This window comes from Hemiscyllium ocellatum, chromosome 19 (genome assembly GCF_020745735.1).
Source record: "Hemiscyllium ocellatum isolate sHemOce1 chromosome 19, sHemOce1.pat.X.cur, whole genome shotgun sequence".
Classification (NCBI taxonomy): domain Eukaryota; kingdom Metazoa; phylum Chordata; class Chondrichthyes; order Orectolobiformes; family Hemiscylliidae; genus Hemiscyllium; species Hemiscyllium ocellatum.
In genome coordinates this window covers 60,284,408-60,308,831 of record NC_083419.1, presented here as the reverse complement: position 1 = coordinate 60,308,831, position 24,424 = coordinate 60,284,408, and the positions used below count along the sequence as shown (strand labels likewise).

The following is a 24,424-nucleotide window of genomic DNA, read 5'->3' as shown; positions in this document are numbered from 1 at the left end:
AACATCTTCAAAACTTACTTTCCTATCTATTTTTGTGTTGTCAGCAAAGTTCCTTCTCTTCATCAAAGTCATTTGTGTAAGTTATATTGGTTGAGGTTGCAGCGCCAATCCCTGTGGTTCACCACTTGTTACACCCAGTCACCCTAAACAAAGTTCACTTACATACACTCGGTTTCATGTTGGCCAGCCGATCTTCTGTCCATGCCAGTATGACAGCCCTTACACCTTAATTTCTGCTATAACCTTATATGTGGCAGTTCATAGAGTGCCGTTTGGAAATCTAGCACTTTAATCTATCAATGCTTTACCTCCTCAAGGAACTCCAATGGATTGGCCACTCGTGATTTCCATTCATTAAACCATGGTCCATGAACCTTGAACTTATCCAAGTGCCCTTCTATAACTTCTTTCATAATGGCTTCTAGCATCTTCCCTATGTCAGATGTTAATATAACAGGCTGGTAGTTTCCTAATTTCTGTCTTGATCACTTTTTGTAAATCAGAGTTTGATTCACTATCTTCCAACCTGATGGGACTGACCCAAATCAAGGAGGTTTTGGAAAATTAGAACTACTGCATCAACTATTTCACTTGCCACATTTTTTAAGTATAAAGCACTTCTGTGTCTGTGGGTCCAAAAATATACTCAGTATCACTCCTCTGTTTATTTGAAAGCACCATTTTGATCTAAAGATGTCAAAACCAGGCAATTGAGTCACTGTTGCAAGTCCTGTTTAATTCACACATATTAGTCAGGTGGCTCAGTGGTTAGCACTGCTGCCTCACAGTGCCAGGGTCCCAGGTTGGATTACACCCTCTGTGGAGTTTGCACATTCTCCCCGTGCCTTTGTGGGTTACCTCTGGGTGCTCTGGTTTCCTCCCACAGCCCAAGGATGTGCAGGTTTGATGGATTGGCTGTCCTGTAATGCCCATAGTGTCTAGGGATGTGTAGGATAGGTGGGTTAGCGATGGGAAATGCAGAATGATACGGTAGGGTGGGATGCTCTTCGGAAAGACGGCGTGGACTCGACACTGTTGGTGTTCTATGATTCTATGATAATTTCACATAATGGGAAATACAAAGTTCACCTGCCAGTCAGTGAGTTTGTAGATTGACTTTAAAATACAAACCAAAATTTATTTCAAGACCAAGGGAAGAAGGAATGAACTTTTGTCAACAAGAGATAAAACTCTCTCTCACTGTCTCCCTGTCTGGTATTCTTATCTTCTCAAAAGCATTGCCCAGTGAAAAAGAAACTTTGGAAAGGAGCCATTTTCCAAACCTCAAGGATATATGCAGATTCTGCTCCTCTTGTGGATACAAGTCATGGTTAGTCAGCTATGGCTTCAGGTTTAAAATCGAACATCGCAAAGACTCTGAGAGCTTTTAAACTTTATAGTCTCATTTCTGCCTTCTAGACCACTCCCTTCTTACACACAAATACTGCAAAAAAGTTTTTGTGTTTGATGTAGTAGGCTTTTTATTTGGGTTTAGTCAGTGACAGAATTCCCTTGCACTTTTACTCAAGAAACCCATGGAAATTAGCTCCTCTAATTTTCTAGAGAGCTACGTTTTAAACCAAGTATGATAGATACATGCTAAAAAGCATTTAATATATGTGTTGAAGCCAACTGACAGGGAATTGAAAAGAGGAGAGCCAGTTCCCCATACCTTCGTAATATGAACCTTTCGAAAACACTCGGTCAGCTCCAACCAAAAAATTGTGTCCAACTCAATGCCATCAAGATGGCGCCAGCACGGTAGGTGGTATTCGGGCTCTGTTCATCGGGCTCTGTTCATCTTGGTAGTGATGGTGCCCGGAATGGGGACTCCTGGCGGCAGTAGGCCCAGAGCATGAATTCTAGACTGTGGTGGTGCCCAGAACTTGGACTGTGAGCAGTTTCCTAGGGTATCTGCATCGTCATCATTGTTCCTGGAGCGGGACTCCTTGAGAACGGGAACATCTCGCAGAGACCTTGCAGAAACTCTGAAGCCATGCTTGAGACCTCAGTTGGAATAGGAGATGAACTCGTACTTAAGTAATCTCTTCTTATCCTCACTGTAACTCAAAATGGTGCCGGATTGTGGTGACAAATCACTTTCCACTGTAGCTTTTAGATGTATGTGATGATAAATCATTAATTCTTCAACTCTGTTTATTGTCACATGTATCTATTGATATATTACATTGGAAGGTGAAGGCTTTTGAGAAGGTATGGAAGAATGTATTGAAATAACTGTAAAGCTGAGGGCATACAGTTAGATGGGTAGACCAGAGAAGCTGAGATTGTTCTCTTCAGAGCAGAAAACATTGAGAGGAACTTCACTGGAAATGTTGAATAGGGGTTAGAAGAAATAAAGAGAAACATGGCTACAAGGGAAAGACGTGGAAAAATATTGTCAGTCGTTTTATTTCAGCAGATTCCTTTTATTCAACAAAAGTGCAACTTGTGACCATTTAGTCCCACCCATGGCTCACAAACCAGACCACATCACTGCTTGATAGTATCTCAAGAATACAAGCAAACAAGGAATCGCAAGGATCAGCAAACTATTTTAATTGATTGATTCACAAGCACTCATTAAATTTCACCCATCAGTTGGTGCATGCATGTATGTGTCAATAACCAGAAGGCATAGATATCAGGCAAATGGCAAAAGAAGCAGAAGGGGACGTGAGGATAAACAACGAGTGGTCTGGATTTCGAAGGCACTACCTGATGTGGCACTAGAAGTGGGGTCATGAGTGACCTAAAGAGAATTGGGTAGATATGTGAGGTAACCAATTGTATGAGAAACAGTGGGAGAAAAAGACAAAGTGTTTTCCTTTGTGAAAGACAGCGTGCACTGTAGGCACAATGGCCTGTTGCTTTAATGTATAATTATATGCTTAGATTCCCCTCATGCAATTGAGTGATGTCTTGAGAAAGGTATGGGGTTTTAGGAAAATGAATTGGAGAAACATTGTCTGTTTTGTCTTCAGCTGAAGGGATGTTCATTCAACGATCATCCAGCTTGCACCAGTATTAAATCTATTCTCATTTCCTCCACCTCTTTAGAAAAAGGTTCAAATCCTCTGAATGGAGACTGGAAAATGCTCGGTTGAGGTTATTCATTTCCAGCAAGCTGCTCGGTCGAGATTGTGTGCTGGTGTGAGCAATCAAATCCAGTGCCAGTTTTCAAAAGAATAGAGACTGTTCTGACTCGCAGAGCTGAATTGTGGCCACATTACCTTTACAGACAGGAAATTGCAGCAATGTATTTTTCGCCTCATAAATCTGATGTGACTGGTGTCCGAATATTTGCCTTGTTTAAAGACTGTGTTTATAAAAGATTTGAAATGTACGCATTTGCTGATTTGATGACAGCGGAATGTAGTCACATTTTCTGCTTTTCATTGACTTTGAACACCGTTGAAAACAGTGGGTTCTTGTTGCCTGACTGACTGGAGCTGAACATCAGGCTCACACTCCTGCACGTGTGTTTAGTGCTGTATTCTCTTTGAAAAGCCAAACCTTCTGAGTCACAGTGACTGCTGTTTACAATCCCTGAGGCAGAAGTGGAGCCGAAGATGGTCTCATTTTATTTCCACTTGAACCCCTCCTATGCAAAGGCTATGGGGGAAAGACGTGGAGGAATATTGTTAGTCGTTTCATTTCAGCAGATTCCTTTTATTCAACAAAAGTGCAGCTTGTGACCGTTTAGTCCCACCCAGGGCTCACAAAACAGACCACATCACTGCTTGATAGTATTTCAAGAATACAAGAAAATAAGGAATCGGAAGGATCAGCAAACTATTTTAATTGATTGATTCACGAGCACTCATTAAATTTCACCCATCAGTTGGTGCATGCATATATGTGTAAAATGCATCCAAAGTTTTCATCTGCACTATTTCTGCCTAGTGGCGCATTGCATGTAATGATCAATCTTCATGCGAAAAACTTCCTCAAACCTATTCTTTTTTGTTTGGCTTTTGTGTAATTCAGCCTGTGACCCACATAAATGTTTATCATCACCAGACAGCTTGTCGTCTGGTGGATGAGTTTGCGTGCACACTGCACATTGTGGCGTCATGAAAATCGGGTGGGCTCTGTAGCAAGGTTATCCATTGCTATAGATTGCTGCCCACTGGAACAGTGAAGGTGAGACATTCACGTGTTATCTCCATTGAAATCAAGGATATCAGACAGTCTGCAAACCTGTGCAACTCAGCAAGTCTCACCATCGACCCCAGCACGTGGTGTAAACCACACTTACTCTGGATTTTGGTGTGTTGATGGCACACTGTGGTAGCAATCACATTCATGTAATTTTCTTGCCTCGATGTTTATTGAACCTCCAGCAGCAGCTGCTTGCCTCCTGGGGAGCTGCTAGAAACAAAATTGTAGCTTTTGTTTGAAAAGTGCTATCCATTTGAAGTACACTTTCAGTGGTCGGCATTAGCCTCATATTTTCCTTCAGGGTCATGAAATTTTCAGCCTTGTTAAAGATGCCTTAGTTGTTTGATCAACAGTCCTGAAGCTCTTCCTAGCAGAGCGCTTTAGGGAACATCTCCGAGACACCCGCACCAATCAACCACACCACACCGTGGTCCAACATTTCAACTCCCCCTCCCACTCTGCCGAGGACATGAAGGTCCTGGGCCTCCTTCACCATCGCTCCCTCACCACCAGACGCCTGGAGGAAGAACATCTCATCTTCTGCCTCGGAACACTTCAACCCCAAGGCATCAATGTGGACTTCAACAGCTTCCTCATTTCCCCTTCCCCCACCTCACCCTAGTTTCAAACTTCCAGCTCAGCACTGTCCCCATGACTTGTCCGGACTTGGCCGACCTGCCTAGCTCCTTTTCCACCTATCCACTCCACCCTCTCCTCCCTGACCTATCACCTTCATCCCCTCCCCCACTCACCCATTGTACTCTATGCTACTCTCTCCTCACCCCCACCCTCCTCTAGCTTATCTCTCCACGCTTCAGGCTCTCTGCCTTTATTCCTGATGAAGGGCTTTTGCCCGAAACGTCGATTTCGCTGCTCGTTGGATGCTGCCTGAACTGCTGTGCTCTTCCAGCACCACTAATACGTTGCTTTGCTGATTGTTAGACAACTCCAGATAATTGTGGAGATTGAGCAAACTCTCAGCTGGCAATGACATCTGTGGCTGAATGGTACAGGATGGTACTGGATCCCAAGAAAGAGAGTTTGTGGAGTGCCTCTGAGATGGATTCTTAGAACAGCTTGTGCTGGAGCCTACCAGGGGGAAAGCAATTCTGGATCTGGTATTGTGGAACAAACCGGATTTGATCAGGGACCTCGAAGTAAAGGAGCCATTAGGAGGTAGTGACCACAATACAATAAGCTTTAATCTGCAGTTTGAAAGGGAGAGGGTAGAATTGGAAGTGACAATATTTCAGTTGAATAAGGGGAACTATGGAATTATGAGGGAGGAGCTGGCCAAAGTTCAATGGTGCAATACCTTAGCAGGGATGGCAGTGGAACAACAATGACAGGTATTTCTGGGTATAATGCAGAAGATGCAGGATCAGTTCATTCCAAAAAAGAAGAAAGATCCTAAGGAGAGGCAGGGGTGGCCGTGGCTGATGAGGGAAGTTAAGGACCATATAAAGACAAAAGGGAAAAAGTATAACATAGCAAAGATGAGTGGGAAATTGGAGGACTGGGAAGCTTTTAAAGAACAATAGAGGATTACTAAGAAGGAAATATGCAGATCAAAAATGAGGTACGAAGGTAAACTGGCCAAAAATATAAAGGAGGATAGTAAAGGCTTTTTTAGGTATGTGAAAAGAAAAAAAATGGTTAAGACTAAAATTGGGCCCATGAAGACAGAAACGGGTGAATTTATTACGGGGAATCATGAAATGGCAGAAGAGTTGAATTGGTACTTTAGATCTGTCTTCACTGGTGAAGACACGAGCAATCTCCCAGATGTAACAGTGGCTGAAGGACCTGAACTGAAGGGAATTTATATTAGGCAGAAAATGGTGTTGGAGAGACTGTTAGGTCTAAAGGCTGATAAGTCCCCAGGACCTGATGGTCTACATCCCAGGGTACTGAAGGAGATGGCTCTGGAAATCGTGGATGCATTGGTAATCATTTTCCAATGTTCTATTGATTCAGGATCAGTTCCTGCAGATTGGAGGGTGACTAATGTTGTCCCACTTTTTAAGAAAGGTGGGAGAGAGAAAACAGAGAACTATAGACCAGTTAGTCTGACCTCCGTGGCGGGAAAAATGCTGGAGTCAATTATAAAGGACAAAATTACGACACATCTGGATAGCAGTAACAGGATAGGTTAGAGTCAGCATGGATTAATGAAGGAGAAATCATGCTTGACTAATCTTCTGGAATTTTTTCAGGATGTAACTCTGAAGATGGACAAGGGAGACCCAGTGGATATAGTATACCTGGACTTTCAGAAAGCCTTTGATACAGTCCCACGTAGGAGGTTAGTGAGCAAAATTAGGGCACATGGTATTAGGGGCAAAATACTGACATGGATTGAAAATTGGTTGGCTGACAGGAAACAAAGAGTAGTGATAAACGGCTCCCTTTCAGAATGGCAGGCGGTGGGACCAGTGGGGTACCGCAGGGATCAGTGCTGGGACTGCAACGTTTTACAATGTACATTAATGATATTGATGAAGGTATTAAAAGTAATCTTAACAAATTTGCTGATGACACAAAGCTGGGTGGCAGGGTGAAATGTGAGAAGGATGTCAGGAGAATACAGGGTGGCCTGGGCAGGCTAGGTGAGAGGATGGATACATGGCAGATGCAGTTTAATGTGGATAATTATGTGGTTATCCACTTTGGTGGCAAGAACAGGAAGGCAGATTACTACCTAAATGGAGTCAAGTTAGGTAAAGGGGCAGTACAATAAGATCTGGGTGTTCTTGAACATCAGTCAATGAAAGCAAGCATACAAGTACAGCAGGCAGTGAAGAAAACTAATAGCATGCTGGCCTTCGTAACAAGAGGAATTGAGTATAGAAGCAAAGAGGTCCTTCTGCAGCTGTACAGGGCCCTGGTGAGACTGCACCTGGAATATTGTGTGCAATTCTGGTCTCCAAATTTGAGGAAAGACATTCTGGCTATTGAGGGAGTGCAGCGTAGGTTCACAAGGTCAATTCGTGGAATGGTGGGATTATCTTACGCTGAAAAATTGGAGTGACTAGGCTTGTATACGCTTGAGTTTAGAAGGCTGAGATGGGATCTGATTGAGATGTATAAGATTATTAAAGGATTTTACATTCTGGAGGCAGGAAGCGTGTTTCCGCTGATGGGTGAGTCCCAGGTGAGGACACAGTTTAAAAATAAGGGGTAGGCCACTTAGAACAGAGTTGAGGCGAAACGTCTTCACCCAGAGAGTGGTGGATATATGGAATGCTCTGCCCCAGAAGGCTGTGGTGGCCAAGTCTCTGGATACTTTCAAGAAAGAGTTGGATAGAGCTCTTAAGGACAGTCGAATCAAGAGTTATGGGGATAAGGCAGGAACAGCATACTGATTGAGGATGATCAGCCATGATCATAATGAATGGTGATGCTGGCTTGAAGGGCAGAATGGCCTACTCCTGCACCTATTGTCTATTGTCTATTGTATTGAATATTTGCATCTTCTCTTGCTCAGTACTGCCACATTGTTAGGAGGTGTTGCACCTTTCATGCTGGTGAAGTATCAGAGAGGGCAGGACGGTGGCACAGTGGTTAGCACTGCTCCCTCACAGCGCCAGAGACCCGGGTTCAATTCCCGCCTCAGGCAACTGTCTGTGTGGAGTTTGCACACTCTCCCAGTGTCTGCCTGGGTTTCCTCTGGATGCTCCGGTTTCTTCCCGCAGGTTAGGTGAATTGGCCACGCTAAATTGCCCGTAGTGTTAGGTGAAGGGGTAAATGCAGGGGAGTGGGTCTGGGTGGGTTGCTCTTCGAAGGGTCGGTGTGGACTGGTTGGGCCGAAGGGCCTGTTTCCACACTGTAAATAATCTAAAATCTAAATGTAAACAGATATGTAAACTGTGGACAGGCTGCATAGAGTCATAGAGCTGTACAGCAGGGAAACCGACCTTTCAGTCCAACATGTCCATGCCAAGCAGATATCCAAAATGAATCTCGTCCAAAACAGAAATTGTTGGAGAAACTCAGCAGGTCTGACAGCATCCGTGGAGAGAAAGCAGAGTTAAGGCTTCAGACTCAGAGCAAGACTGTGCATGATTGGCACATGGAGGGGCGGGATGCATAATTAATGAAGGGAGAAAAAGCCACTAGGGGTTCTCTGAGAGAAACTCTCCATGATGCTCCCTGAAACTGAGTCTATTCCTATTTGCCAGCACTTGGCCCATATCCCTCTAAACCCTTCCTATCTGCGTACCCATCCAGATGTCTTTTAAATGTTGTAATTGAACCAGCCTCCACCACTTCTTCTGGCAGCTCATTCCATACTCAAAGGTTGGAAGAAATTTCATTGATTAAGTGTGTATCTTTTGGAGGTATTCCAGGTGTTTATAGTACGCTGTGGAATTATGCTTTCTATGTTTTGGCTGCATCTAAGATCCAGGGAGTGTCATGAAGAGCTTCTGTTGGCTTTTTCTCCTGCGACTCTCTGCTGCGTACCTCTGAGCCCGAGGCCTTCCCTCTGCTTTTTCTCCACATATGCTGCTGGACCTGCTGAGTTTCTCCAGCAGTTAGTATTTTGGTTGCTTGGAGCTTGCCCGTGGTGGGACCCTAGTGACTTCACACTGCAGGCACCATGTCTAAGACCCCAGCTGTGCACCAGTTCATACAGCACAGGCCAGGAACTGACCTAAAGTATGTTGCTGTGCGATTCTGAACGACCCAACTGAGACATTCGTGTCACATTCAGATTGTGGAGGCCATACAGGTAGGTGTGGAACAACTCACCATCCTCTTTCTGCAGGACTACCAGAGAAAAGGATGGCACCAGAGACTGCCAGCCTGCTCAGAATTAACCACCCAGGTCAGTGCAGTGTCTGTGTTCCAGTGGAGCCCAAGGAGATTCTTGACCTTTTGCAAAGGTAAGACCCACCACGTCCCACTTGACCCTCACACCCACTCTGACTCTGCTACTGCACCCACCGCCCACCTAGGTTATTGCCTGTGGCACCTGACTCCAAACTGTGCCTACCCTCTGCAGTTCCAGTTTGTTCACATAGGGCACCTCATCGGCTTTCCGAACAGAGGACAGCCAAGCTCCCTGACTGATCGTAGTTCCCCCAAAGGACGTCTAAGGACCACTGGCTTTGGGCTTTCAGACCTAGACATCTGTTTGGAACATGTTCAGTCTATTTGCCGTGTGCATAGCTGGTGTATGCTGCAGGTGTGTCATGAAGTTGCCTCACTTACTGTCAGCTCCAATAAGCAAGGGAAGGCCTAGATGCTGTGATGCCTAAGTCAGTGCAAAAAATGAATGAGCGCAAAGAAAGCTAGCCAAGAACCCTCAGAACAACACTGTTTGAGTCATGATATTGGTGTCTGCATTCACACGCAAAGCAACTTGGTCGTAGCGTTGAAATGGGAGGTGTCACAGAGCTCCAGAGGTAGGGTTGTAAAGTATTGAATTGTACTGAGAGTTAGTTTAGGAGAGGGCATCATGATGTGGTGAGGCAGGTACGTTGCCAACGCTGATGTCTGTGGACAGAGGTTGCAGGAAGTCGCTGCTCATGGAGTGTGCCCTGAGGTGGAACACCGACTTGCATAAGATGTCAGCGAGTCGTTGGCACCGGATTGCCATTCTGACTTTCAAGCGAATGGATGAAGTGAGATGGAATCTCAGCTTTCCATATTCTCCCAGTTTTCCCATCATTGCTCATGTTGTTCAGACACTAAGAGAATTCAGTCCTATGAGTGTAGATAAGAAGGGGGGTCAGAACTAATATGCATTTTGCCTCCAGCAGGCTGTCTTTACCTTGTGTAATAACGTATATGTTATCCCTGACAATTTAAGAAACTGGGAAATGGGTAACTTGATGTTGAAAGACCAAGTTACCCATTTCCATGTTTAATAAAGCTCACTAATACCTCATAGAAACTTAGAAAGTAAGAGCAGACGTAGGCCATTCAGCCCCTCAGCCATCCAGTAGGCTGGTCATCTAACTCCGCATTCTGTTTCTGCTCTCTCTCCCCATACCCTTTGATCCTTTAAAACCTAAGATCTATCTTTCAATCCTTCTTGAAAACATTCAACGTTTTGCTCTCAAGTGCTTTCCAACTCAGAGAATTATGCAGGCTCACCATTCTCTGGTTGAACAAATCTCTCCTCATCTCAGCCCTTCTTCACAGCCTGCTTACTTTCAGCAACAGATGGACACCTGGGTTTTGTCGCACCTCCCCCTTTCCCAATCTATCACCGTTCAGGTAATAATCTGCCTTGCCGTTTTTGCTGCCAAAGTGGATAACCTCCCCTTCATCCACATTATTCTTCATCAGCCATGCATTTGCCCACCCATTCAACTTGTCCAAATCGCACTAAAACATCTCTGCATCCCCTCCAAATCTTACCCTCTCAACCAGCTTTGTGTCATCTACAAAACTGGAGATACTAATTTTAATTTCCCTATTTAAATCATTAATATACATTGTGAATAGCTGTGGTCCAAGCAGTGATCCCTTTGGTCCCCCACTGGTCACTGCCTGCCATTTGGAAGAAGGCTCATTTATTCCTACTCTTTACTGAGTTAACTGTGAAGTTACTAGGTTACCAGTAAGCTATTCAGTTACTAAGAGCCACATGCTATCCTCTGTGAAGCTTGCTTTGATTGTCCCAGTTAATTTGGAGTCAGGGACCTAGGTACCTTCAGGTCACATATTTTGCAACACTGGTGATGTCATGTGTAGATCCCTGATATATAAACTGATGCAGTGGCTCGAAGATGAAACACACCAAAATCAACAACAGTGATCAGGAAAGTGGCTCCACAAATGACATCAGATTTGCGAAGTGTCAATATTAACATTTCTGAGTCTATTTTTATTCTCTTATGGGACATGGGAGTCGCTGGCTGACCAGCATTCATTGCCCATCCCTCCATTTATTGGGTTTAATCTAATTGGCAGCTAACTTTTGCTGATAATGATCAGGTTTTCCTGAAAGGCCTACTTTTATTGAACAACTTTGAAGCCTCTCTAAGAATGTTGGATATCTATATTTTAATGCATTTGTCCTTGTTTGTCAGCCAGTATTTTGCATGATTCATGCACTGGATAAAATCTCCGTGTTAATCTGAAACGTTAAGGTATGGCACTGAAGGCAACTCATTAACTTAGACAATGGGTGAAGCATGAGAGGAAATACGCAGGACCCAAGCAAGGTGGAGATACGAAAATAAAACCTTTCTGCAAGTTCAAACAGTCTCTCGGGTAGGAAGTTGATTGTGCGTCAGTTGACATCTTTGAAAGACAACTAGATCAATACTAGTTCAGGAGATATAAAGGACATGGCGAATGTTCATACCCATTATTTTAAGAACAGTAAGGGGAAGGAGATTTGTGTTCCTCAGAGCTATCAGTAAAAGGACGTTGGATTGTTTCTCGACACTCTTTACTGGTTTGAGGCTGTAGATATGATTGTTTTGGCCTGTGCCTTATTAAGTGGGGAATAGTTAAGGAGAAATATCTCCGATATAGTAGCAAAGAATTTGCTGACAACCGTGCTTCAGTGGTGTTCTTTGAGAACTGGCAGCTGTCCCAGAGTAATAGTGATGTGTTAGTCTTGGCAATGTGTTAGACTCTGGCAGCTAACAGAGGTCGCTGTTATTGTAATTATATCTGCCTCGTGCCTCGTTGGCGTTGCAAGAAAAGATGAGTGTCTCCTTTTTAATGCTGTCCCCCACACCTCCAGTGCAGTGTCACTAAAACTCACATGTTCTTCTTCCCACAGCTCCCACCGTGGCTCCATCTGATGTTGGAGGAGGTGGCGGGAACCACCGGGAACTGACAGTGACGTGGACGGTAGGTTCTGATAAAGAGAGCAGAGCAATATCTCTCCTTTTCTTCAATAGTTTTACGCACTTTGGATCTTCTTCAGTCAATTACAAGTGGCCTAGAAAGAGATTAGCAGGCTCTTAATGCAAGGCAAGGAGGCAGCCATTTGGCCTGATCATGCCTGTGCCAGACAATAAAGGATTATCCATCTTAATCCCACACTCCAGCTCTTAGGGTCATAGCTCTGTAGGTTACAACACATCAAGTATAGGACATGATGTCTCTGACTCCTTTACAAACAACACCATACTCAATTATTGGCCCTGTTGGCAAGAGAAATAAGGTATGTTTACTGTCCATCACTGACCTGTTCTTTTGGAAATGCATTTCTCAGTACGCTATATGGTTTTGTTTCGCAATACAACTTGCATTTTAAATTAGTTGCATTTCCTAAGCCACTCCAGTTATTATGAGACCAATATAAACTTCAGATGCTTGGGCTTTGAACAGTGATCTGTGCAAATCAAAGTGTAACAGCTGTCCTAGTCCATGTCTTCAGTATAGGCGTTAACCTATAATTTGGCCATTCACTTGACATTTATATTACAACTTACCTGTCCCGGAATTTATTCATGTTTTCCAAATATTTATAAGGGGTGATGAGCTCTGTCAAAGTCACAATGTTATGGACCAGCCCACACCCACTCAAAGCATTTCAAGATGGTAGCCCAGACCCCAACTTTTCCAGCTGTTTTAAGCAGGTAGAGAGTGGATATTCCAGGAATGATGCTGCTGGCCAAACCGCGCAGGTTTAAACAAAACAATTTATTTACATACAAACAAAAGAAAACCAAATTTGGAATAAAGTAACTCTTTGAAAGCTCAATCAATTCTGTTGCAACTTAATGATGTTGTTCCAAATACTGCAACATCCCATAATACACACCTTGGTAAAAAGGTAAAATTAAACAGTTTCTTACAGGAGAGATGTCAGAGAGAGAGAGAGAGAGAGAGAGAGAGAGGATCAGCATGGGTCTGTTTCTTTGGGTCCAGCAGCTTCTCTGGATTCCCAGCTAAAACTGCACCAGCAGCTACTAACAGAAACAGCTTGCTAAAACCAAACTCCAGACTGGGAGAACTGGCCATTCCGTGTTTTAAGAAAACACTTAAAAGCTTCTTCAAGTAGATAAACCCAGACATATTGGAACATCTGTTTTTACAATCCCTCTGAATAAAAAAAACCAAGGACAACATAACCTTGTTAAAGGCACAGCATTAGCACACAAAGTAAGGTAGCATTACAATGTAGCTCAGTGGCACCAATTTAGGTTTCCATCAGAAACCCATGGATTCAGTCCTGACTGCAAAGACTAGGTTGCTGGTTCAATCTAGTATTGAGAGCATGCATTGATGAAGACAACAAAAAGGAGGTAACTTTGACACCATCTGAACCCTGACTTATTTGGAAAGAAGTTGTGAGGTGAAAGTGTGGCAAATGGAGCATACATATCTTCATTGGAGCTCTCAGAACCCAAGGGTATATTAACAACAGGTTTATATGTCCCATTTCACCAAACACAACAATTACAGGTTTTGGTGATGTTGGTTGAAGTTAAACTTAATAAGAAAACCTGAAGGAATAGTCCTGTATCTTTTCAAATCCTATGGTTTTATTGCATGTGACATATTTACCTCCTCACAATGGTGTGGGCATGTTACATTGGAAATTTGGCACCGCTGACAGTGCAGCACTCCTTCAGAACTGAACTGAAATGTTGACCTCAAAACACACAAGTGGCTCCTTTGGGAATCGAACCCACAGCTTACTGAGTCTGAGACTGCTGTACTGCCGCTGAATCACAAATGAGATTGTGGATGATCCTACTCTCATTTCCTACTCTCATCTTCAGGCAGATTTCAGATCAGTTAAGCATCATGGACAAATTACTGTTCATGTAGTGAACCCTCTGTGAAGTTGAGCCTTGCCTGTGATGAAAGGCTTCAAGTTCCAGATGAAATAATCAGCATGGTCTGGATTATTATTGAGACCATAGTTATACCCACTGTTGTGATTGCTGTTGCTAATGGCTATTGATGTGGTGAGTGGGTGATCAGACACCTTCTGGAGGTGAGGTGAATCACTGCAAACTCTGTATTTCAATGCAATCAAACATGATCACCCGGAGGCAGCTTGAACTTTGTACACATAAAAGCAAAATACTGCGGATGCTGGAAATCTGAAATAAAAACAGAAAGTGCTGGAGAAACTCAGCAGATCTGGCAGCATCTGTGGAGAGAGAAACAGAGTTAGCAGTTTAAGTCCGGCATGACTCAAAATGTTAATTCTGTTTCTGTCTGCGCTGATGCTGCCAGACCTGTTGAGTTTCTCCTGCATTTTCTGTTCCTATTATCACTGGCTCTTGTTTCAGATCAGCAACAGCAACCTTTTGCAAATTATCGATACTGGATGTGTTATGTGCTTGGAAATGCAATGGCTGAAACCACACCAGTCAACAAATAAACCTAATTTTAATAAAATTAATATGGTTGATGAGCACTTTTGTGCTGTTATCAGCTGAGAATGAGCATAGCCACAGTACTTTAACAATGGACAAGGCTCCCTCTGCAGCTATTAATACAAGTCAGTCAGTCTAGCCTTCTGGCTGTTCTGCAAATCAGTTAGATCATGGCTGGTCTGTCACTTAACTATATGTTCTTCAACAGCCTTCTGTAGGAAAATTCTATCAATGATCATTTAGTGTTTCTTTATTCATTCACGGGATGTGAGAGCATGGCTGGTTAGGCCACCATTTGTTGCCCATCCCTAATTGCCTAGAGAGCAATTAAGAGTAAACCACATTGCAGTGGGTCTGGGGTCACCTGTGGGCCAGACCAGGTACGGATGGCAGTTTCCTTCCCGAAAGGACATTTGCGAATCAGATGGGTTTTTCCAACATTTGACAATGGATTCATGGTTATCATTAGACTTTTAATTCCAAATCTTTTTCTATTGAATTCAAATTTCACCAGTTTTTGTGGCGGGATTTGAACCCAAAACATTGCCTGTATCTCCCCTTTAGTTAACCCAATTCTTAATATTTTGGGGAGGGAATTTCAAATTTGCATGACTCTTGTCTGAAGAGCTGCTTTCTGACCTCACCTTGAATGTCCCGGCTTGAATTGTAAGGTCACAATCTCTTTGACTTGAGCAGCAGAAGGCGTAGTTTCTATCTTCCTACTCAGTCAAGCCCTTTAACCATTTTCAGTTGGGTAACATCTCAGCCTTCTACCCTTCAAGCTCACAATCTTGCCATCTCTCTCTGTCTCTCACGCCCTGCCTTTCTCTCTCTGCCCTCTTAGCCTCTACCAAGGGAGTACCATTACGGAAGCAGCTTTGGTTACATCGTTGCCTTCAAGCCAAGTACATCGAAGGAATGGAGGAAAGTCACAGTCCCCAACCCTGAAGGCAGCAGATATGTTCACAAAGATGACTCTCTATCTCCACGCACTCCATTTGAAGTCAAGGTCAAAGCTTTTAACAGCAAAGGAAATGGGCCGTTTAGCCTGTCTGCTTTGATATATTCAGCAGAGGACGGTAAGTGCCATGGGTGTGCCATGGGTGTGCCATTGGGTGTTAAAGTACCAAGACATTAACTACCATTTGCCAACATTATTGGTTCATGATGACTGAAAAAGTAAGACACTTTCCCTTGTTTTTGGATGGAATTTGATCATTGTTACCAATGTTTTGAGGATCAAATCCCCTGATGTGTCTTTTTCAATTCATGCATCAGGCATTGTTGCTCTCTTTAACTGGGGTGTGGTCTATGATGACACATTGATATCCCAATTTCAGTTCTCATTGGAATAATGTCTGGACTTATTCTTGGTGTGTTGGTAACAAGCTCCATACTGTGTTCTATGTGTCTGTGAAAACTACCCATCCAGTAGCCTTTGGTAACCAACCTGATATTACACCATGTATTTAAGCCATTTGAGAACAGTTCCTGGTAGATGTGAGAGAAACAATTATAAATAGAGTCAGCTGCCCTTTGGAAGACATATTTGGGTGTGATTTCTAACATAGTCAAGATGCTAAAGAGAATGGGGTGAGGGAAAGATCTTTTTTGCTGCTGAAGCCTAACTCTGATTCCAGCCCAGATTTTCTTTCTTTAATATTCATTCATGGGTGAGGGCGGTGCTTTTCCCTCATTGCCCTGAGGGCAATTAAGAATCAGTCATATTGGTGTGGGAATGGCATCACATGTAGACCAGACCAAGTAAGGATGGCAGATTTCCTTCTCTGAAGTGCGTCAGTGAACCAGATGGGTTTTTCTGACAATCAACAGTGGATTCATGGTCTTCAGTAGGTGCTTAATTTCAGATTTTTGTTTTTGATATTGATTCCTGGAGTGAAAACCTCTTGTTCTCTCCCTTCCTGTCTCGCTCACCCTCATTCTGAATGAAGTTCGTTCAGGCTAACCTGTTCCAAGCAGCATCCTGAAGCACAAAGCAGTTAACATTTTAACAAGGAAGGTTGTGGAGAATACATTTTGCGGGGAGGTATGCAGAATTCCCTCTGACATGCCAGTGGTGTTGTTCTCCAGCTGTCATACATAGTAGTGATGGAACAGAGAGAGTTTCCCTATCATTTTGTATATGCTAACTTTGACTCTGCTCAACACTCTCAGTCAGCTGGTTGTGTACCCAGTTGATTGTTAGATTATCAGGATTTCAGCCCATTCTGGGAATCCCTTTTAAGGTCAAACTTGAAATCGTGTCTCAACGTTTAACTTCTGTGATCCTGAATAATAACCACATCACAGACTTTTCTACATCCGAGCACTGTGCATACTTTGACATCAAGAACAGTGCACAGAAACCTCTCTAGAAATATTGAAAGGTATGAATTAGCCATAAATGGAATGGCTTCCCAGAAACGGAGGTTTCTAATGGTTCTCTTCATGACATTTATGTCCCATCTTTTATTGAAGCAGTTTTGGAAGGGGTTTGAAAAGCAGAGCATCTTCATGAAACACTCAGCTGGGGGCAGGGTGCAGAGGGCTCAGGGATGGGTGCCTAATCGGGTACTGAAAACAAGAAGCACTTCTCCCTGTGTGCTTCACATACCCACCGGGGCAGGGTGGGAGATTGGGTTCTGACAAGGCTGCATGGATCAAGGCCTCAAATTGTAGTGGGCACTGCCAGTCTAAGTTTGCAACCACCCCCACCCTCAACCCTGAGTGTTGTCATTGCTGCTGTTATGGACCAGACCAGATCCCTCAAAATATTTGAAGATGGTAGCCTAGACCCTAAGTTTTTCTTATTTTAAAGATAAAGCGCTGTGTTCCAGGTGCAATTTGACTGGCCAAACTACTTGACATTAAGCGGGACACAATTGATTCAAACATTGTAGTTAAAATACAACAAAAGAACAGAGAGCTTGGAATAACATAACTCTATTGGAAAACTTAACAGAATATTAGATGCAGTAACAGTTACGAATTAACTTTTGCAAAATAGTAACTTCCCATAAACACACGCTTGGCAAAAAGGCAAATTCAGAAATCAGATTTTTTCACATACAGCATCTGCAGTAGGAGGAGATATCCCAGCTTCTAAATGTAACTGAGGGAGGGGAGGCAATAGCTTCTAAATCTTCAAGACCCTAGCAGCTTTTGTTGAAAGCTAATTAAATATCCTTGATCTGTGAAAACCTGACTACACCCACTCAGGCTGCTTCTATTGTTCTAACTTTAAACAAAAAACGCAAGACTTCACAAGCTGTTTAAATTACCATAGACAACTCTGGACCTCTTTTTCAATCTCTCTCTTAAAAGAAAGCAAGACAAAATATATTTCTTAAAGCCATTGTACCATTACACTGCTAGTCCAGTGACTGTGCCCCCCCCCCCAACAAACCCCCTCCCCCAGCCACTGTCAGAGGAGAGTACCATCCAATGTGGCTGCTTCTGCATTTCTCTTGTGTCGACTAAACAGATGGAGATAGAGAAAAAAGTTAGGATAATTGATGTCCCAAGGAGGTCAGGACCTGGGACAGAAAGCCAAATCCAGGACACTTCCAGAATATCCAAGGCAGGGAGTACACGCTGGTTGAGGTTGGCAAACGGGTGCTGTGCAAAATCATTCCTATCGTGTATTCCCTGAGAACGTTGGATCCTAGAATACTGATGGCTGTTCCGTGATGTATACACATGTAAAGAATGGGGTTGCAATTTCACAAAAAGCAAATAGTGGACATTATCCGCCCACTATACTTTGCTTTAGAAACAAGTTAATCAAATTTACTTCAGACCCCTAAAGAGCACCTTCCAAACCATCTAGAATGACAAGGGCAGCAGGTAAATGGGTACAGTCACCAACCGCGACTGTATGTATCCAGGCTAGAGCAGGTAATACTTGCAAGACCTCCTAATTTGTCTTCAGTAGTTGTTTAAGGGAGGTCACTGATGTCTGTATGAATGAGGAGTCGCTGATGTCTGTATGAATAAGGAGCTAACACCATTTCAGTTTCTTTTTGCAGAGAGCAGCAGGTGAAGTGAGCCTGCTGCTGGGTGATGAATGTTTGTTCCTGTCCCCATAATGTAAAGTGCCATTGACTGCACACAAAATGATGCCCCTTGTCAAATCAGTGCTTGACGAGAAGAGACTCTCCTCCCTAGACATGCAGTCGGTCTTTGATCCTGCACTCCTTTGTGCTAGTATGAGAAACCAGAGGGTGATTACTGGATGACAAGGGCTATCCATTGACCTGTTCGCTGATGAAGCTGGTTCCCAGTCTGAAAAGACATGAACGCCAAATGCATGCAACCACGTGAATACAATTGAACAGATCAATGGGTACATCACTAATCTTTCTTGGGCCTGAACTATTCTGGAGGAACATGCAGAATGGGTCATGGTTTGTCCAGGTCTACTGGATCCTGTAGAACCCTTCCTATCATGAGAGTGCCGTTCTTGGCATCAAGTACACATCTGGCAGAGGAATAGTTAAATGGGGGTAGGATAGGGAGAGTGCCTGTGCATGCAGCTTTTTCCTGTTCACGGATCTGAGCTGGGAACTGACAACCAGGGACTAAGCTGTCTCTCATCAACTGCATGATGTCAGGCATTGCAAGTCAAAATGCGATTTAGTCAGTGTCTGTGGAGCTGAGGCTGTTAGATGGTCCACCTCGATTCTGGGCGGCACCATGAACTGTGAATATTGTTCTTATCACCCCCATGAAAGCTCAGTCTACGCCTCTGGTTCCTACCCAGCTTCCATCCCCCTTTATCCTTTGTTCCTACCCAGCTTCCATCCCCCTTTATCCTTTGTTTCTACCCAGCTTCCATTCCCCTTTATCCATTGTTCCTACCCAGCTTCCATCCCCCATTATCCATTGTTTCTACCCAGCTTCCATTCCCCTTTATCCATTGTTCCTACCCAGCTTCCATCCCCCTTTATCCTTTGTTGATACTTTAACTAGTTTTCTCTTCGGGCTGACCTCAGAAACCATGGTTTTGGAATGACGTTAAAAAAATAAACATTTGGTTGTCTGATCAGGTTTCATTCAAACATACTTTAGACAAAATAAAACTCTGAATGAAAGTAAATACTCATAAAACTTTAAATCCTCTCAAGTCACCAGTCTGTATGAAAAAAATCAAACTTCAGCTCATTTATGCCATCCAAGCCAAATAATCTTTTAATAACCCCTCAAAACTATCGAACTGTGAAAACCGACATCTGTTAAGATACAGCTGTTGAAACTCATCCAAGCATTCACAATAGTCCCAATTATCAAAACAAGCCTTATGTTTACAGTGGAGTTTATTAAAACAACAGGAACAGATAACCTTTGTTTCCCTCAGCTCCAGATGGCTGCACTTTTTTCCACAAAAGGAAAGCTATTGATTAGTTTCATTCTGTCCTGATTCTTTGGGAGCAGAATGTACTTGGTACAATTTTTGATATTGCTGGGTGAGTCCAGTGTTGTAACTGTGGGGTGAACTTGGTGACAGATGCAGCTAATCCAAAAGCACTGTCCACAGTAGCATGGCCAAAGTGTTGTCAGGGCATATGGCCTCTTCCATTTTCAGTGCCCTCAGCTGTTTCGAGACATCACGTAGTGTGTTCAGGAATTATGGTCTTCTAATCCGAAAAGAACTGCCTGTAAAATCAAATCTGAACGTTATTGCTCACATGTGAAACATGTAGCATTGAACTGTTCCTGACTTTCCTCTGAATAGCATGGGTGGTACTAAACAATCTAATGTCAGAAGTTCACCTGAGGTTGTGAATGGTGTCCTATGGCCTCCTATCAAAGAAAACTTCTTGCCTCCAGTTTGGCTCCGAACAGACTAATCAACTTGCACATTCATATTCCCAGAGTCCTGTTCAATACCTGGATTGGAACGTTTGAGTTATAAGAGGAGGCTGAATAGGCTGGGACATTTTTCCCTACAGTGTAGGAGACTGAGGTGTGACCTTATTGACATCTATAAAATGATGAGAGACATAGAGAAGGTAGATAGCCAACAGCTTTCCCCCATGGGAGGCAATTCTAAAATAGAAGACATGGGTTTAAGGTGAGAGGGGAGAGATACAAAAGAGTCCAGAGGGGCAGTTTGTTCACACAGAGGGTGGTGAGTGTCTGGAAAGGTCTGCCAGAGGTAATGGTGGAGGCAGGTACAGTTTAGTCATTTAAGAAACATTTAGACAGCTCCATGGATGGGATTGATATGGAAGAATGTGGACCAAACACAGGCAAATGTGAATAGATTAATGGTGATAACTGGGCAGCATGGACAGGTTGGGCCGAAGGGCCTGTTTCCGTGCTGTAATTCTATGACTCTAAGTCACAAATTCAGCATGAAGCTCCTGCCTGGAACCATTCCGAATCGTCTTCGCCTTCACAAAATTCAAGGACGGGGAAGATCCATCCTCTCATTAGAGCCATGACAGGAATGCTGCAGGGAATGCAACTCGTCTGTTCGAATAGATTATCATCAGTGATGTAGATTTTGATTTGATTATGAATCCGTCCTCTATAAAGTGATGAGTTTCCAATCTGAAAGGCAAATTTGCTTCCTCCCATCTTTTTTCTCTTATTTACTGTTGACATAAATAACGTATGTGTAAGCTGTACATTTATTTTGTATCTAACTTGTATGGTTATACATTTTTTTTAAATGTGTTCTTGACTTCTTAGAGATTTTGGATTTCTGGTTAAATTGTGTCATTGGGGAACAGAAACAATCATGTCAACACTCAGAAGTCCTGTGATTTTTCTTGGAAGAATTTAGTTTAAATTCTTTTTAAAACTCATTATAGCAAACAGATTTCTGCTCTCCCCTGAATTATATCATTATAATACTGATATATTCCATCCACATGGCTTGTACTTATGCAGAATTCTCCAAAACAGTATGTTTTTTCCTCAGCTAAACGCTGGTTCGCAGTCAACTAGCCAATTATCACCACAATCTACTATTTGCGTTAAAATGTTGAAAAGTGTTTTTTTTTGTTTGCAACATAAGCGAACCTTTGTACTCTAAATGCTTACTGCCAATCGAAAAGACACCATCTGATAAAATTTGAATTCTGTGGTAACAAACCTAACAGATTCAATGTTATCTAACATATTGACCTCAATGTAGTGGTCTCTAGACCAGCATGCATCAGCCTTATGCCGTTTTACAGCCGCAGCTACCATGGCGTATGAGTGTTCTATCTTGGACGCACAGAACACTTTTAATTAACAAATAAAACAATAAGAAATAGAAACCCAGAGGAGGTCATTTTTGTCCTTTCAAGCCTGCTGTGCCTTTCAGTAGGTCATGGCTAATCCAATATTCCTCACATTCACTTTCCTGCATTTTCCTGTAATCCTTGATTCCCCTGCTGATCAGGAATCTTTGCTTCAATTAGGGGACCAGAATTGTTCACAGTATTCCTGTAGGCTGTTTGTATCCCTCTCGCATCTTGCCTTTCCACCTATTCAGGGAACTCTGTGGAGAGATTGGGAACTTTGTCAGGGAACCTAGGCTAATTCTGACTTCAGAAGGGCCACTCCTATTTTTGCAGTAGTCAGAGGGCTCACTCAATTCTTTTGAGGTTTCTCACTCTCTTTGCTCTCCTGGATTGATCACAGTTAAAGCCCCTTGTAACCTCAATCTGCAATCAGGGGTCTACTCCCTTCCTAATGTAGGAGACCATCCCCCAGCATTCAAAGTGACCTGCTTCTCCTGCCCTTGTTTATTGATCTTGGCCGCCAACCAGTATGTCAAGTCAGGCCAGGTCCTAGGCAGGAAGGAAAGGAAATATTCTAATGAAGTCCTGACATCAAATTTGGAAGGATTGTCTTGTTCCTGGCCTTTCTGCATCTTCTACTATTGCCTCACTTCCCCCAACCCTTCTATTAGAACTGGAGCCATTGTGCCAGGGATCAGATACTTCTCTAGTCTTCTCTTTCTGTTGGTACAGTTTTTTCTATTAGAGGTGGAGATACCAACTGATTAAGTTCAGCAGCATGTTTAATGGGAAGTTTGCCTAGCCTTTTTTGCAGTCGCCTGTTTAATGTGTTTGATGTTCAGTCATGGAGGAACACGCTGAATGCTGACTTTGCAACTTGAGTAGGTGCAGGGTGGGAGCAGAGCCAACACAAGCCCCTTAAAACTCAGAGCTTGAGCCAACAGTGAGAAACAGTAGAGACACCAGGAGCTGTTGCATGAGCGTTTTGAAACAGGAGGAAATTCGAGTGCAATCAGTCAGAGACCAAAGGGACGGGAGCTGCGATATGAGGCACCATGACAAAGTATGGTACGGCTTGTGCTTGTATGGGCTCTGGAACAATAAATATATCACATTATCAATTACCTTTAAAGGGCAGTGGTTATCTTTATAACTGGAGATTGGCAGTTCAGGTTAGATGATGGTGTTGAGTTAATGTCACAGTATTAGTCATCCGTAGGCCCGAGTTACTGCTGTGGGCACATGGGTTCAAATCCTACTCAGGCAACTGGCAGATTCAATTCATCTGAAAGTGAAAACTCATCTCAGTAACGGTGATGATGAAAATATCGTTGGTTATCAGGAAAACCTAGCTGGTTCTTTAATGTCCTTTGGGGAAGGATATCTGCTGACCTTAATTGGTCTGATCTACATGTGACTCCAGACCCACAGAAATGTGGTTGACTCTTGACTGCCCCCTAATATGTCCAAACATGCCATTCAGTTTAAGAAGGATCAGCGAGCAGCAGCAAATGTTATCCTCCCCAGTCATGCTCAAATCCCACAAAGTGATAAATATATGATTCCAAGAGGCCAAGGTTATTGTTCATAGAAAATAAACAGTGAGCAGTGCATGTGATTGGATGAGCTTCAAGATATGGCTGTGAGGTGAAGCATCACCTGTGTATGGTGTCAGGACTAAGAGGAATATGGCTGTTAATCAGTTTGGGGTGTTCAGATTATGAGAGTCCCTGGAAACGAGTCAGATTGGTAATGATGGGCTGCACTTTACTGCCAGCCCATAGCTGGCAATTGAAAGGAAGACACCATTTGACAAAACTTGAATTCTGTGGTAACAAACTGAATAGATGCAATATTTTCTAACATATTGACCTCAATATAATGGCTTCTGGACCAGCATGCGCCATCCTTATGCCGTTTTACAGCTGCAGCTAACATGGCTTCTATGAGTGTTCCATGGTTGGGGTGGGAAGGGGCTTGGTGGCCATAAAGTAGAACGGATGGATAGTTCACTGCTTTTCCACCCAGCCCCAGATGTTCCCCATAACAAATTGGGTGGGCAATGCAGCGAAGGCTTATGTGACAAGTAAGGGCCCGATTCTGCCTCCATTGCAATCACAGAGTGAATGGTGGAAGGTGGAGGAGAATGGACAGGCCGCTTTTTCATCAACTCCAGTGAAAGTGCAGGGAGGTTTCTCCTTAAGGGTGTGCCTTGTCCACTTTGGGACGCATGCCACTGTGCCTCCTCTCCCCTCTCATGGTGACATCGTGTACTGGAGAAAGAGTTGAGGAGAGGGACCCAAGTAGCATTATAACAAGGGATGTTCTATGTAACCCACCAAGAGCTCAGCGTAACTGGGGCCCATGCGGGTACCCATGGTTGCACCTTTGCCCTGAAGAAAGTGACAGGAGTTAAAGGAGAAGTTGTTGAGGAACATGGGAGTTCTGAATAAGAATGAAAGTGGAAAGTGAGAGATAACATTGAGGAGTTTTTTTTGCTCTGAGACTTTTCCATTTAAGAACTTCGTCTTTTTGGCTTCTGTAGATTCTGAATAAGCATCAAGACAGGGTGCAGAGTTATAGGATGGTTCCTGTTACTTTGTGTAAAATTGGCAGAATTCACAGTTTAATCCAAGTCCAAACATAAAAGGGCAAGGAAAAATTGCACATGAATTTGGATAAAGCCTTTGCCTGTTTGGCTGTCAACTCTACTTA

General features: G+C 43.3%; 1 protein-coding gene across 4 annotated transcripts in view; it reads left to right on the top strand.

Moving 5' to 3' along the window:
- cntn1b (contactin 1b) overlaps nucleotides 1–24,424 on the top strand; it is a 661,974-nt gene that overhangs the window by 482,899 nt on the left and 154,651 nt on the right. For all 4 annotated transcript variants that reach the window (XM_060839985.1, XM_060839987.1, XM_060839988.1 and 1 more), the window contains 2 exons: nucleotides 11,912–11,982; nucleotides 15,316–15,550. In XM_060839985.1, the coding sequence (XP_060695968.1) occupies nucleotides 11,912–11,982; nucleotides 15,316–15,550 (306 nt within the window). The remainder of the gene's footprint in view (nucleotides 1–11,911; nucleotides 11,983–15,315; nucleotides 15,551–24,424) is intronic.